Source organism: Octopus bimaculoides, chromosome 1 (assembly GCF_001194135.2).
Source record: "Octopus bimaculoides isolate UCB-OBI-ISO-001 chromosome 1, ASM119413v2, whole genome shotgun sequence".
In the NCBI taxonomy this organism is placed as follows: Eukaryota; Metazoa; Mollusca; class Cephalopoda; order Octopoda; family Octopodidae; genus Octopus; species Octopus bimaculoides.
In genome coordinates this window covers 17,780,277-17,795,346 of record NC_068981.1, presented here as the reverse complement: position 1 = coordinate 17,795,346, position 15,070 = coordinate 17,780,277, and the positions used below count along the sequence as shown (strand labels likewise).

Below are 15,070 nucleotides of genomic sequence, written 5' to 3'. Positions count from 1 at the left end.
ATATAGCTGAAAATTACAGAGAAACAAAAGACAGAGACAGGTGTATAAACAACAAGCAGGTGTATTAATATAATGGTTGGGAAGGTGAGAAAGTCTTTTACATTTCAAGCCTGTGCTCTGCAACAGATAGGAACACGAGGAAATAAACAGAGAGAGAATAAAAAAAGTTTTTGGAGCTAGCGGTCAATCATATATATATGTATGTATGTATATGTGTTTATATATGTGTATATGTATGGGTATGTATCTCTGCATGTGTATATTATTTGTTGTTTAGCCTTGAGTCAAACCTTGATCTAGCAGATCTCTATCATCAGAGGGATTCCAGCCATGACAAACTTGTCTTTTTTGTATATGTAAGACTGTATTGTTCAGTGTTTTTAAGACAGTAGGGAATAATTAGAGGGAGATTTGGCTGTTATTTCTACCAGGTTGAGCAACTAACTATGAGATGTTCAATTGCTGGTTTATATATTGTGCATATAACAAATATATATATGAGCGCATGTGTGTGTTTGCTAGTCTACTTGTATTTATTGGAAAGCTTAAATTACTATTTGATGATGATTGTGTGTGTGGGGGCGGAGGTGTATAAATGAGGAAGGGGATCCTTTATATCCATTATCTGTTCATAACCTTACTTGTTTCCTTGTCCTTAAACTACCTTAACCTATTGCTAGGGGCAACAACCATTTGTATTTTCTTTCCTCCCCTAATTTATGATAATCGTTATTGGTATCATTATTAGTATTCTTTATAAATGCCTTCCCAGATTATTGGATTTTTAATCTATAGATTATAACTTTTTTTATGGATTATGATTATCTAGGGTCAGATGGCAGGGTTGAGATTATCTAAAAAAAGAAATATTACCTTAATCTGTATGCTAATTAGGACTAACATTTTATTTGTTATTAGTTTATTAGTTGTAGCTCTTGGTTTGACCTACTTAGCAGGCCTATAGATTTAGCAATATGGATATTCCATGGCTCTGCTTGACTGAAGACTGCACTCTGGCAAGAGTGGTTTATTGTTTCGAATGCAGTGTGGCAGTCTAAGCCTGTTATATTTCCTCTACTCTCCCATCCTTTCTTGTGAAACCTGGTAGTGACCACCACACAAATTGGTCTGAGTATGATAGTTGTCTCTTAGCAATGTTTGTTGAAGACTTTAATGCTGTTTATGTATATATAGGTGTAGGAGTGGCTGTGTGGTAAGTAGCTTGCTTACCAACCACATGGTTCCAGGTTCAGTCCCACTGCATGGCACCTTGGGCAAGTGTCTTCTACTACAGCCTCGGGCCAACCAAAGCCTTGTGAGTGGATTTGGTAGACGGAAACTGAAAGAAACCTGTCGTATATATGTATGTGTATGTATATGTTTGTGTGTCTGTGTTTGTCCCCCCGCTTGACAACTGATGCTGGTGTGTTTATGTCCCCATAACTTAGCGGTTTGGCAAAAGAGACCAATAGAATAAGTACTAGGCTTACACAGAAGAAGTCCTTAGGTCGATTTGCTCGACTAAAGGCGGTGCTCCAGCATGGCCACAGTCAAATGACTGAAACAAGTAAAAGAGTAAAGAGTACAGTACCGTTTCTACTTTGTGGATTTTCACCTATCGGCCTATTTAAAAGTAACCATGAATTGTCAGGTGATATGATATGCTTGAGAAGACCTGTTGAGTCAAGTGAAATCAAAATCATAGTCATGGCCGGTGCCACCTAACTGGCACCCCTGCTGGTGGCACGTAATAAGCACTGTTTGAGCATGGGTCGATGCTAGTGTCACCTGACTGGCTCCCCATGCTGGTGGAGTGTAAAAAGCACCATCTGAACATGGTCGATGCCCATGCCCCCTGACTGGCTCCCGTGCTGGTGGCACATAAAAAGCACCCACTACATTCTCAGAGTGGTTGGCATTAGGAAGGACATACAGCTGTAGAAACCTTGCCAGATCAGATTGAATCCTAGTGCAGCCCACTGGCTTGCCAGTCCTCAGTCAAACCGTCCAATCCATGCCAGCATGGAAAGCAGACGTTAAACAATGTTGATGTATAAAACTTAAGTTATTCCCAGTGTGATAGAACAATCTGGAGAAGGTAGTTTGTGATCTGATATAATGTAGCTCCGACAGAAGTATTATAGAAGACAAAGGGAAACAGAAAGAAGGTGTTCTTGAAACGCATCTAATTTCTTCTACTATGTATATAGAGAGCTTAAATTGATAGTGATGATGGCTATGTATGGTGAAAATTTCTTGCTAGAATTGTCAGTTTGGGTTAAGTTAATCTGTTGTGGAATATTTTATTTTCTGTTATGGATTATATTTCAAACAAGTCTTTACTTTGAGCATTGTTTCTTAAATATTTAACTGTGTGTCCGTCTGAAACCATATTTATATATTAGATATTTTGCATATTTAATGTGTTATTACAATGTTAATATGTTTCTGTAGTAACTCTTTGGATAGTTGACTTACTCAGATATTAAACAATCAACTGACAGGTTAATAATCCATGGTCAAGATACTTAAGTATCCTTTGAAAAAAAAAAAGCAGTCTACCTAGCTGTAAGAAACACTCAACAATCACAGCAGTAGGAACACTGTAAAGTTGACAAGTTCAGGGATAGATTTAATCCTCTTGGCTCGTGCATGCATCGAGTTAAGTTGACACTTTTGCAAAATATTCAGACCTGTCTCTGGATTGATGATAATTCAATGCATTGTTTCTCCACTGTAACAATTCACGAGTCATACTTTCTTCCTTTTTATTTTTTGTCCCTCTATCAGCCTTGAAAGTCCTGTCCTTCCTTCTCTGACTTTAATACTAATAAAGTTAGCTGTACTCAGGCTCGTCCCACAATATTTCAGTTATCTCAACTTTCATTAACATTGGATCTCATCTATGTTTCTGACTATAAAGAAAAGCTTAACCCTTTCGTTACCAACCCGGCTGAAACCGGTTCTTGTTCTGAATACAAATGTCTTGTTTTCATAAGTTTTCAATTAAAACCTTCCACTAAACCTTAGTCACAATTTATGTTCCTAACACTAGCTGAGTTATTTTACTAAATTCTTTATTACATTTAAAGTAATTGAAAGAAACACAGCATCTCAAAATATATACAGTAATGAAAGGGTTAAAGAAGCAGACCATGAGATGATGTCAGGTATTAATCCCTTAAGGCAATCTAATATTATTTATAAACTATTCTAGTTACTAATATACCAACTTTGGCACCAAGCTGTATTAGTGCTTGCCTTTTCTTGGACTAAATCAGCCATGTAGAAAAGCAGAACATACTGCGTATTTTCTCCTTCACACCACCTTGCTCAGGCCTGAACATTGCTGTGGAGATATGTAATGAATTAATTTGCATATAAACCAAGAAAAACAAAGGCTGATGACATTGATGTGGTTGCTAGGGTGTGGACACCTTCAGGAAAAACATTGACAAGAACTTGTAGTCTGATTAAAATGCTTTAATTGAGTTTGTTTCACAAAAGGCACACAAAAGTTAGTGGTGTTAAACTAGATGGCACGATAGATAGATGTATTACTGAAAAAAGAAAAAGATGCTAGATACATATTTCCGTCTTTTTGGGCCTTATCAGTAGCAAGTATCCATTGACAACTGTTGTCACTGATATAGGAAAATAGTGATTGAAAAATCACTGGTGTTGTAGTTAGCTGGATGGTTGAATGAAAATTTGTTATATGTAACAGAAGCAGTATTAGATTAAAATAGTCATTTATGCAAATACATCATGAAAAGGCAAATTGACTGTGGTATTCATCTGGAGACTCCAAAGAGACTAGTGTTGGTGTGTGTTGGTAAGCCTTGTATTGTTTAGTAAAATCAACAAAAAAGATTTTAATGCACTTGATGTGGAGAGTGGAAAATTTTATGCTTTGGACAATGTCCTTCTTTAAGGAAAAGTTGACAGGAAGAAATTACAGAGAGATTGCAGAGTTTTACATCTTTGTATGTTTGTATTTCTGTATGCATTTTGTATGTGTCTTTATCTTGTCATCATGCAATCATAAGTGACCATCATCGTCATACAAGCAGCAGGTTTCATTTGCAATCTTCTGTGAAAATGTCTAGTCATGGGGAAATATTATCTTGTTTGGAAACAGGTGAGGGTTGGTGGGAGGGAGGACATCCAGTTATAGAAAATCTGCTTCAGTCAACTCTGAGTCTTGCAAGACAAAAAAAAAAGAAAGTAAAAAGGATAATATAATAATGATAAATAGAATGAAATAAATGGACCAAGAGCACACGTGAAGATGGAAAGTGTCGTTGAAGAGGTGTCACTGATGTGTGACGATTGATTTTGGGACAATGAACATGAGTTAGAATAAGGACAGTAATAAATGAATGAAGAACAAATATATTGTGCCTGTGTTTATTTGGCAAAAAAAAAAAAAAAATCCCAAACAAAAAAACAACAACAAAAAAAAACACCATCCCGACATACAACAATAATGATATATATCTTTATATGTATTTATTTTTTGAAGTCTTTCTTAAACTCACTGTTAAAGTTCATTGACCTTTACCCTTGCTTTATTCTCGTCTGCTCACAGATTTTATGGCATTTCAATTGCCTCATGTTATCTGAATATTGATCTTTCTTCATCACTGGATTTGATGGTGATCACGTGTGAATACACGTGATAAAACGTGGAAAAATAGTCAAAGATTTCCTCAATACCTTCTGATATGATATATTCCATTGTGTGTTGTCTGAAGCATATATGTATACTTAGTGAATTAATTATAGGTGTCCATACATCTTACACTCTTACTACGGTAATGCTTTGTGTCAATCCCATGCTGTGGGTGGTAGAGAAAATTAGGGAGATAAGGGTGAGTACTTGGCTAAAATAGTTGACTGCTAGATTCAGTGTCTCATGATATTCATTTCATCCTCTGTATTCTGAGTTCAAATCTCGCTGGTGTTCAAGGTGTTGATAAAATAAAAACTAGTAATACGCTAAAGTCGATTGAATTTGCTATATTTCTTTTCCTACAATACTTGATATTAGTTCTACACCAAAGAAACCATTGCAGAACTTAGTCTTGCAGAAATAATGTTGGTATTGGTGTTGAAATGAATCATTGCAAGGAAAAGTTAGCCACTCAAGAATATTGGGTGTCAGAGATCAGATGATACTGGAATGGGATGCATTGAGTTGGCTTCAATAGTTCCAGAACTCAGGACATTTAGGATTCTGTCTTTGAGGTTTTCAGTATACATTTATTATCTTCCCAGTAGATTGATGTGTGTGTGTTCACCCTGCCCCCATCATCATCATCATCATCATCATCATCATTTAACATCTGCTGTCCATGTTGGCATGGGTTGGGCGGTGTGATCAAAGCTGGTGAGCTGCACCAGACTCTAGTCTGATTTGGCATGGTTTCTATGGCTGGATGCCCTTACACACATGCACATGTGTGCACACACACACACACACACACACACACACACACACACACACACACACACACACACACACACTCTATTATTTCAATGTTCACTTTTTCATGCTTGCATGGGGAAGACAGATTTTGTTGAGGCAGATTTTCTGTTACCTAATACCCCCCCTGCTGTCCACTCTCACTTGTTTAGCAAGCAAAGTAATATTTCCTTGTGGTCAAACCCATTTTCACAGAAAACTGGAAACAAACAAATCATTTCTATAGTGGCACTTGTTAAGTACTTAATAACCATTTAAAATGAACACACATTTGCTGTTGTATCCTGTTTATTTTGTGAAGCTGTTATATACTCTAAAATATGCAAAAATTTAATTGTATGTCTAAGACCTGGTTAAGGACACTCTTCTACACCATCCAGTTGTGACAGAATTGTATCACTGACTAGTTTGTCAGTGTACAGCGTTTTTTATCACCAATATATGATACTTTCACAAAATAAAAATGAATATAAGAGTATATTTAAATGGTTATCATGACTTCCATGTTATTGTTTTAAATATTTTATTAAAATTTGTTAATGTCTGCAATTAATAAATTTGATGGCCTCTGGTCAACCTAACCATTTTCATAAAAATAATTTAACTTCAAACTGTTAAAACTGACATGAGATTCTTTCAATTGTTAGGTCTAATTTTTGGTCTAGTTTTTGCTCTTGGCATATGAAGTTATCTGTGTTTCATCAGTTTGGGAAATATCTCCATGAATTAATATTTCTCTGTCTTTTTTTTTTTTCCGTTGTGTTTATTTATGTTTTGTTTTGTCTTGCTAATTAAAATCAATATTGTATCACAAATCCATGTTAGTATTCTGAATTTGATGATGCAGTAATATTATTACTGCTGGTCTGCTGATAAACTGCAATGTGATAAAAAAAGATAATTGAATTATTTTTCATGCGATATTTGATAACATCTTCTTTGGTTTAGTAAAGTTTTTTTTTTCTAAGCTACTATTGGTTTTTAATGTCATTAAAATTCTCATTCACATATGTTGTTAATTCAGAAATAGACTTTTTCTAAAAGTATTTTCTTTATCATATGTTAATTCAGAAATACATCAAGTGCAATGTACTTATAGATAACTACCTCTTGTCACTTTACAAACTGATAGTTGGAATATCATGTGTGTCTTTGTTAGTGGACAATTAGAATATTTGTGTTGAATAAACCTTGTCACTGCCTGATAGAGTATATAATAGAGCTATAAAGAGAGAGGATCAATCAACTGGTAATTTCATGTTTTAATTGGGATAACTGTGATAAATGATGATTAGTTGTTCATATTATCATCGACATTGGCATATTTTTTCTTTGTTGTGGCACTTGTGCTGGTGGCATGTGAACAAAACATTGGCTGACTCCTGTGCAGGTGGCACATAAAAAACACCATTTGAGTGTGGCCATTGCCAGTATCACCAGACCGGCCCTCGTGCCGGTGGCACGTAAAAAGCACCCACTGCACTCTCAGAGTGGTTGGTGTTAGGAAGGGCATCCAGCTGTAGAAACTCTGCCAGATCAGATTGGAGTCTGGTGTAGCCATCTGTTTCGCCAGTCGCCAGTCAAATCGTCCAACCCATGCTAGCATGGAAAGTGGACATTAAATGATGATGATGATGCTGTCTATCAAAAAGTCCTGCTTTGGAAGTAGGAGTGTAGCCTTTTCTCAGTATATTTTTAAGGTGGTTGTTTAATCCCAGTTGCAGAAGTGCCACCAGTTGACAATATGATGTAAGGTTTGGTTCCTGATGGTACCATTTCACTTCACTTACTATGTAATATTTGCTCATAGTTAATCTGGAAATGAATGAACACCACTGAACAGGCTTTCAGATATGGGCCTACAACCTGTTGAGGTTCTCAAAAATGTATTTGTAACCCTAGTTAGTTCTTATCATAGAGTGCATCACATAGGCAACAGCTATGTCTGATGCAGCCTAGGGTAGTGACTAACGCTCTCTATATGGTTTAACCTCTGACCTTTTCATCCCAGTGGTTGTAAGGTCACTCTTAATCAAATAGCAAACTATTTAAATAGCTTGTCTAGATCAATATCCTACTTCTGACTCATCAATCCAGCTTCTACATGGTTATCTGACCTGCTAGAAATAGAAGTTAAACCTCTCCATAAACTACCATACTGGTTTAAAAGAAAGATGTAAATGTACTGAAAGATGGGATGGTTGTAGCTGGGATACCTTTACTCAATCAACACTAACATGGCGTTATACAACAGCTTACTTATACATCAGCTTATATAGTGTTGGTGTTCATTGAAACTTAATTCTTTAGTTGTTATCATGAATGTTATCTTGTACTTGGAGATAAGGAGCTGTGACATGTTGTCACAGCCCAGTAACTGACTGAAGTATAGGTTTTAATGCTTTTAAGTTTTTTTCTTATTACCCCAATGAAACGACAAATCTTCGATCAGAAGTTGACAACAGAATACTTGAGTAATGTCAGCTGTCAACACCAAACTTATTTTCACTTCAGGTGGAAGCACAACTGTGTGATTAACAAGTTTGCTTTGTAACCATGTGATTTCAAGTTCAGTCCCTTTGCATGGCACCTTTGCTATAGTCCTGGGCCAACCAATGCCTTATAAGTGAATATAGTAGATGGAAAATGTGTGGAAGCCTATATGTGTATGTGTGTGTGTGTGTGTGTTCATATTTGCATTTGTCCCTCATCACTGGACAAGTGGTGTTGGTTTGTTTACCTTCCTATAACTTAGCAGTTCAGCAAGGGATACTGGTAGAATACGTACCAGACTTTAAAATAAGTACTGGATCTATTTTGTTCAAGGCAGTGTCCCAGCATGGCCACAGTCCAATAGCTGGAATAAAACTGGATAAGTAAAGCTTATTTAGTTTGCCACTTTCTTTAGATGTCTTTTATTTTCTTTTAACTCTGTTGTCGTTAAACATTCTGTTTTTGTATAATTACAAACTAACTAGTTATTATTGATTAAATGTGTTTAATGCCATTTTTATCTCCTCAATCATCTATTTGAAGAGTTACTAAAGAATCTGACAACTGCTTACTTAAATAAAGATTGTTTTGTCTAAAAATTTTGTTTCTTTTACCATACCATTTTGTTAAAGTTGGCTTAGGGTTGGTTCTCCTTCTTGACCAACCTCACTATTCTCAGCTGCTTGACAAAAGATTGAAAATTCTCTCTGTCCATTTAATTTTTTTTTTTTTTAAATGTAATTATTTCCGCTATTGAAGATTTACAGGTTCAAATTCAGTCTTATTTACTCATTTGAAGGTAAGAGAAACTAGTGCAATTTAGGAAATATCTTTTCATGTACAGCACTGATTTGATCTTGTAGTATTCAGCTGTTACATATGCTCTGCATATCCAATCAAATATAACCAGTTGGGTGTATTTGTAGGGACTTAAGACAAGTTGAATTTTCAAAAGTTGAGAAATTGTTGAAGCTATTCCAATTGCCATTTATCCACATTGTTATATTTCTGTTGAAATATACTGCCCTTGTTTCAATTAATTTTGAAAATAATGAAGAATTAAGTAAATTAAGTAGGCGTAGGAGTGGCTGTGTGGTAAGTAGCTTGCTTACGAACCACATGGTTCCGGGTTCAGTCCCACTGCGTGGCACCTTGGGCAAGTGTCTTCTACTATAGCCTTGGGCCGACCAAAGCCTTGTGAGTAGATTTGGTAGACAGAAACTGAAAGAAGCTCGTCATATATATGTATATGTATATATATATATATATGTGTGTTTGTGTGTCTGTGTTTTTCCCCCCCAGCATCGCTTGACAACCGATGCTGGTGTGTTTACGTCCCCATAACTTAGCGGTTCGGCAAAAGAGACCGATAGCATAAGTACTAGGCTTACAAAGAATGAGTCCTGGGGTTGATTTGCTCGACTAAAGGCGGTGCTCCAGCATGGCCGCAGTCAAATAACTGAAATGAGTAAAAGAGTAAAATAACATTATTATTAAATTGGGTGTTTGGAACATTAATTAAAATGTAATTTTGATGGAAGATTTTAATGTAAATCACTTGGTATCATAAAGCCAAAGACAGTCTCAGGTAGTTGGTATCTCAAGGGTTATAGAGGTTATCTTGTGTAAGTGTTGTCTAAACCATAAATCTGGTTAGTCTTTTACACAATTTACCAACTGCCTTTATCATAATTCTACATGTCATTTTCTTTTCTGAATCACATATATCAAGTCACTTTCTACTTCATTCCACTGTATTTCATGAGTTCTGGCTGAAATAGTATTTCTGTCTTATTTAGATTAAGTGGTAAACCAAAGAACTCATGCCTACAAACTGATCAATATTTCCAACAAGTCTTCTCCTATATGTTATTTGGTTTTAGTTCAAACACAGATTTTCTCTTAACATTAAGCTGATTGAATTAATTAAATAGGAATGATCATCAGTAAATGAAAATGAATAACAATGGCTTAAATGAGCTATTAATAAATATTGCTCATTTGAACTGAAGCTGTCTAGTTATTGTTTTAAAGGGTGTATTTATAATTTGTTGCGTACTAAAACACACCACAACTCACCACACATACATTTATTGTAATGGGTTTGAGTTGATTTCTGATTTCAGTGAGTTCCTTCATGAAAAGCTTTACTCTTTGATGTAGAGTTTTGTCCTAAAGGAAAATATCCACATTCATTACACATATAAAACTCTTCTGTTATATAGTTTACTCTTATAGATTTCTTCATAATATAAGATGCTAATTTACATGTGGAAAACTCCTTAAATTGCAAATAATCTATGAAAATTGCTGGAACTTAAAAGGGACCAAGGTTCTTTTTTCTGTAGGGACAAGAATTTTAAGCGACCAGCAGTTGAATGTTATTTATTGTTTAGCTCCATCTCAGTGCTGATTAAATGCAAAATACCTATGACCCAAGGTGATGCAGCCTTCATCGTACTTTTTCCTGCAATTAGAAACACATTAATTCAATCAGTTTCTTTTTAATGATGGTAGCCTGTAATTTACGCAAGACTTGGCTATTATTTCTAACAGTTAGAGTGACAATGTAGAGATTCCATTGTGTCATGTATTAAAGTTAAATTTTGTGCTTTGGGATAAATGATTTGGAACACTTAAGACTGATCGGAACACTTAAGATTGACTTAACCCTTTAGCATTCAAACCAACCGTATTTGGCCCAAATATTCTGCCGGTTTTATGTTGAACCAGCCAGATCTCACACCTACCCTACAATGTTATTTTAAAATTAAACTACGATATCATCGAAATCCCAAAGCTGTGAGATAATACATGATTACTTCAAAGCAACGTGAATGAATAATAAGCATTACATTTGACTGAGAAATCTGAATCCTAAAGGGTTAAATAAATATTTGAAGACAGAACAGATTTGTAAATAATAGAATGATAAATTTCAGTTGCTACACTATTGGTTTCTAGCAGCAGGTGTTCAAATTTGAGTGAAACTTGTTGGTAAGAGATACCACCTATGGTTGAGTTGTAAAAATGGTGGAATCATAACAGTAAAAGAAAAGATTCTGAAAAAACTTGTGCTTTACAGGTATTAAATCAAAAGTTGTAAAAGCTACCCAACCCTCATTTCTTTAGAAAGTAGAGGCAAATAAAAAATAATTTCTGAATTGGTCTGATCAAGGATTTACAAGAATAATAATGATAGAAAAACAACGTTGGCTGGCGCCTTGTGTTTAACTGTTTTTTTTTATTGCCCACAGGGGCTAAACATAAAGGGGACAAACAAGGACAGACAAAGGGATTAAGTCGATTACATCGACCCCAGTGTATAACTGGTACTTAATTTATCGACCCCGAAAGGATGAAAGGCAAAGTCGACCTCGGCGGAATTTGAACTCAGAACGTAGCGGCAGACGAAATACCGCTAAACATTTCGCCCGGCGTGCTAACGTTTCTGCCAGCTCACCGCCTTTGTGTTTAACTATTATCATACTATTGCTACTTCTGTTTAACTATACTACACTAACTTGTCTAAGCAATGATTTACATCATAGTTTCTCAAAGTGGGTGCCACAGCTCCATGACCCCAGTGGGCATTGAGACGGTTCCAGGTGGGCACTGGTTCCTAAGGGGGCGATGGGGGGAGCGGCGGTAGAGAAAAAGGAGGCATTGTTGGGAGGAAGGCAGTGGATTGGGGGATGCTAGGAATTTATTATATTATTATTTAATATCATATTATATAATATAAATTATGTGCATCAAATTTTGCTAAAAGTTTGGCGATGCCTGCTCAGAGGCCTATGCAAAGTTTTCAAAAAATTTTTTTTTATCATTCTCGACACAATGTGCAACTGAAACCTGATTGTCTTTCTGGTCAGCTGAAAGCAGTTTTGGCACAAACTTGGCAGACACACGTCTCGTATCTGAATCTTCTATGATAATGGACTGAACTGAACTGTAACTAATTTGCACATCCTCTGATAGCTCCTGGATGGTGATTCAATGATTTCCCCTTCCCCTCACAGTTGCATGCACACCAATGTTTTTCTCAGTTGTGCTGGTTGCGGGGTTTCCCAGAACGTTCATCAACATCGACATCTTTATGGCCATCCTTGAAATGTCTGAACCATTCCTACACTTGTGTGCAGCTCATACATTCCTCTCCATACACTTTCTGCAATTTTGTGTAGGCTTCTGACTGTGACAACCTTCCCTGTCATGGTCAATGCGATAATCACATGCTACACACCTTCCTTCCAAGTACTACTGTAAACAGTGGAAATAAGCTAGAACATTAAAACTTAGTGCTCATGCACAGCAGAGTTCAAGGTCAATCTATGCCAAGCAGCTTCACTCTGTGTGCTTTTAGCTTCATTACTATGGCAACAGTCTAGATAGTTATTGATCAGAACTTGTATATATGTGTGTGTGTATATATACCAGTACCAGTTATGTCTACACTGCACCTGCTAAAGATGTCTGAGTTTGGTAGCTTTTCCTTAGTCGGCAAATGGTGAATTCCATGTTTTCAGCATGAATTTCCTCTGATGAAGGCACTGACTGAACATTTCTGAACTTCCTTGATAACAAACTGCCCTCAGATCACACTCTACTGTCTTAAAAAAGGACATGTTGGATAATGTGTTTGTGAGTTCCTAGCACATAAGAAACATAGGATAGTCATGATGGGAATATCATGGATCATAGGTGTGTTTGATGACAACAGATCTGTGGTTAATCAACAACTAGACATTCTTGATTTGTCAGTTAAAAGAGATAGTCACTAGACTTGATAATCTGTTTACATTACAGTTTTTAGCTAGAATTAAATTGAAGCTGCATATGTTTGATGTATAATGAAATAGAGATAAATATTTTTAAGCAGCGACTGCTAACAAATAGTATGAAATGCTATTCTGTATTTGACTTCCGTGTTATAGCACTATAATATACACAATCAGTTTTTGGAAGTTTTATCTTCCTGCCTCTCCATTGTCTAGTAATGAGCCATATCTCGAGATTCTAGTTATTCACACATCAAAGACCATTCTTCTCCTTTATACTCTGCCATGACAAGCTGGTCAGTCACTTGACATTAAATATATCTATGTGAAGGACTATCACACTTGACCTTCAGTGATAGCATATGTACAATAACTATTTAAATTGCTCTTTGTTTAGCTATCTCATTGATCTGCATAGAGGACTTTGATAAATTATCTCTTTTCTGGTTTATGCATACGAACAGGCTTCAGAAATGTGGGTTGATGAAATCTTACAAAAGGATTACTATAATTATTATTATTATATAATATATATGTGTGTGTGTGTGTGTGTTCATCTTGTTCTTTCTTGTGAAACTCCATTGTACATCAAAAGAAGCATGCTGACATTTACTGACTAGTCAGTTTTTTGGTTAGTGCCATAAATAGCTGTTGTGTAAAACATGCAAACTGATAAGTTTATAAATATATTATGATTACTTGGATATATTCTGTGACTCAATTATCATTATTTAATAGTTAATTATTAAACTAGACTCTTTGATTTAAAGCCTCACTCACAAACCTACACATTCTCTCTCTCACGCACACACACACACACACACACACATGTATGCAAGTGTGTATGTATATGTGTATGTTTGTTATCTTAATATGTCAACATAAAGTACAATACTTTGAGATAATTCCGCTGATTATCTTGATTACACACTAGAAGCAGTCAGTTCTCTCATTATTAATTCTTTAGGGAGCAAGAACATAAACAGTAAGAAGATGTACTAAATATGTTTATGGCATAAAGTTTTATTCCTTTAGGTTCTGAGTTCATATTCTGCTATGGTCAACTCTTGTTTTTCATTGTTCTAATGTCAGTCAATTCTCTGCTGGGATATTCTCCATGTCTCTTGCTTGTGAAGGATTACTCAGTGCCAATGTTATCATAGAGGAAATAATTTTAAGTAGGTTTAATTTGTTGATCATCACCGTCATCACCACCAGCATTATTGCACACCTGGTTTTTGTGGGCTGCACACTTTAACAGGATTCAGTAGGTTCGAAGACTACATCTTGCTCCAGTGTCTCAGTTGATTTTCTGTGTTACAATTCATATTCAATAAGTCAGACTGATCTACATTAGCCTGTCTTCCTGTATTACAAATATTTTACTTTAGCGCCTCTCTCTCTCTCTCTCTCTCTCTCTCTCTCTCTTGTGTGTTTATTATCTTTATGTGTTAACAAATATTCATTCCTAACTGCATTACATCTTCATACCATCCAAATCTTCTATTTTACAAGTTATAGCCCGTTTTCTTCATTTTCCCGAGGTACTTACACACAATATACCAAAATATGAAGTTAATATTTATATAATATGTGTGATATTTCAAAAAAATTTTCTTTCTGTATTTTAGCAAACAACAAAATTAAATTAAAAAAAGTTTTAGAATAAAGGAACAGATTTGAAACAAAAAAAATATAATATTTGTCTTTCTTTCATGTTTTTTTCAGATATGATAAAATATATCTATCCTGATGGACAGAATCTTCCAGAAAATGATCTCTTTGGAGGTCAACTCAATTTCAACATCAAACAAGATCCAGAATTACTTTCTGAAGACTTGGTTAATTCATTTAATTTTGTCAAACCTGAGAAAGAAGACGCTGCAAAGACTTCTCCTGTTGTATCTAATGTTGGGACTACGGTGATTCCGCAGAAAAGCGTTGAAAACCAACAGGTCTCTGACACATTCATAAAAACTGAAGTAGCTCCTGCTTCTGATAAGAATCTCCCTGACTGCATCAATTTGACTGATGACCAGTTGTTGGCCCTTGCTAAACTAAAAGCATCCTTGTTGGCTTCCCAACAACATAAAGATGAGCTTAAAATACAAACACCGGTTCCTTCACAGCCACAACCGATGGAAGTAACCAGTGTGGTCAACACTGGTTCTATTGTGCAGACTCCACAGATTTTATCAGCACCACCACCACCACCACCACCACCACAGCAGCAGCAGCAACAACAACAACAACAACAACAACAACAACAACAACAACAACAACAGCAGCAGCAGCAGCAGCAGCAACA

The 15,070-nt window shown here is 35.8% G+C and overlaps 1 protein-coding gene across 1 annotated transcript in view; it reads left to right on the top strand.

Moving 5' to 3' along the window:
• The window catches only part of LOC106873465 (sterol regulatory element-binding protein 1), a 91,913-nt gene that overhangs the window by 22,422 nt on the left and 54,421 nt on the right, over nt 1–15,070 (top strand). The window contains exon 2 of the mRNA XM_052974245.1: nt 14,491–15,065. Coding sequence (XP_052830205.1) covers nt 14,491–15,065 — 575 coding nt within the window. The remainder of the gene's footprint in view (nt 1–14,490; nt 15,066–15,070) is intronic.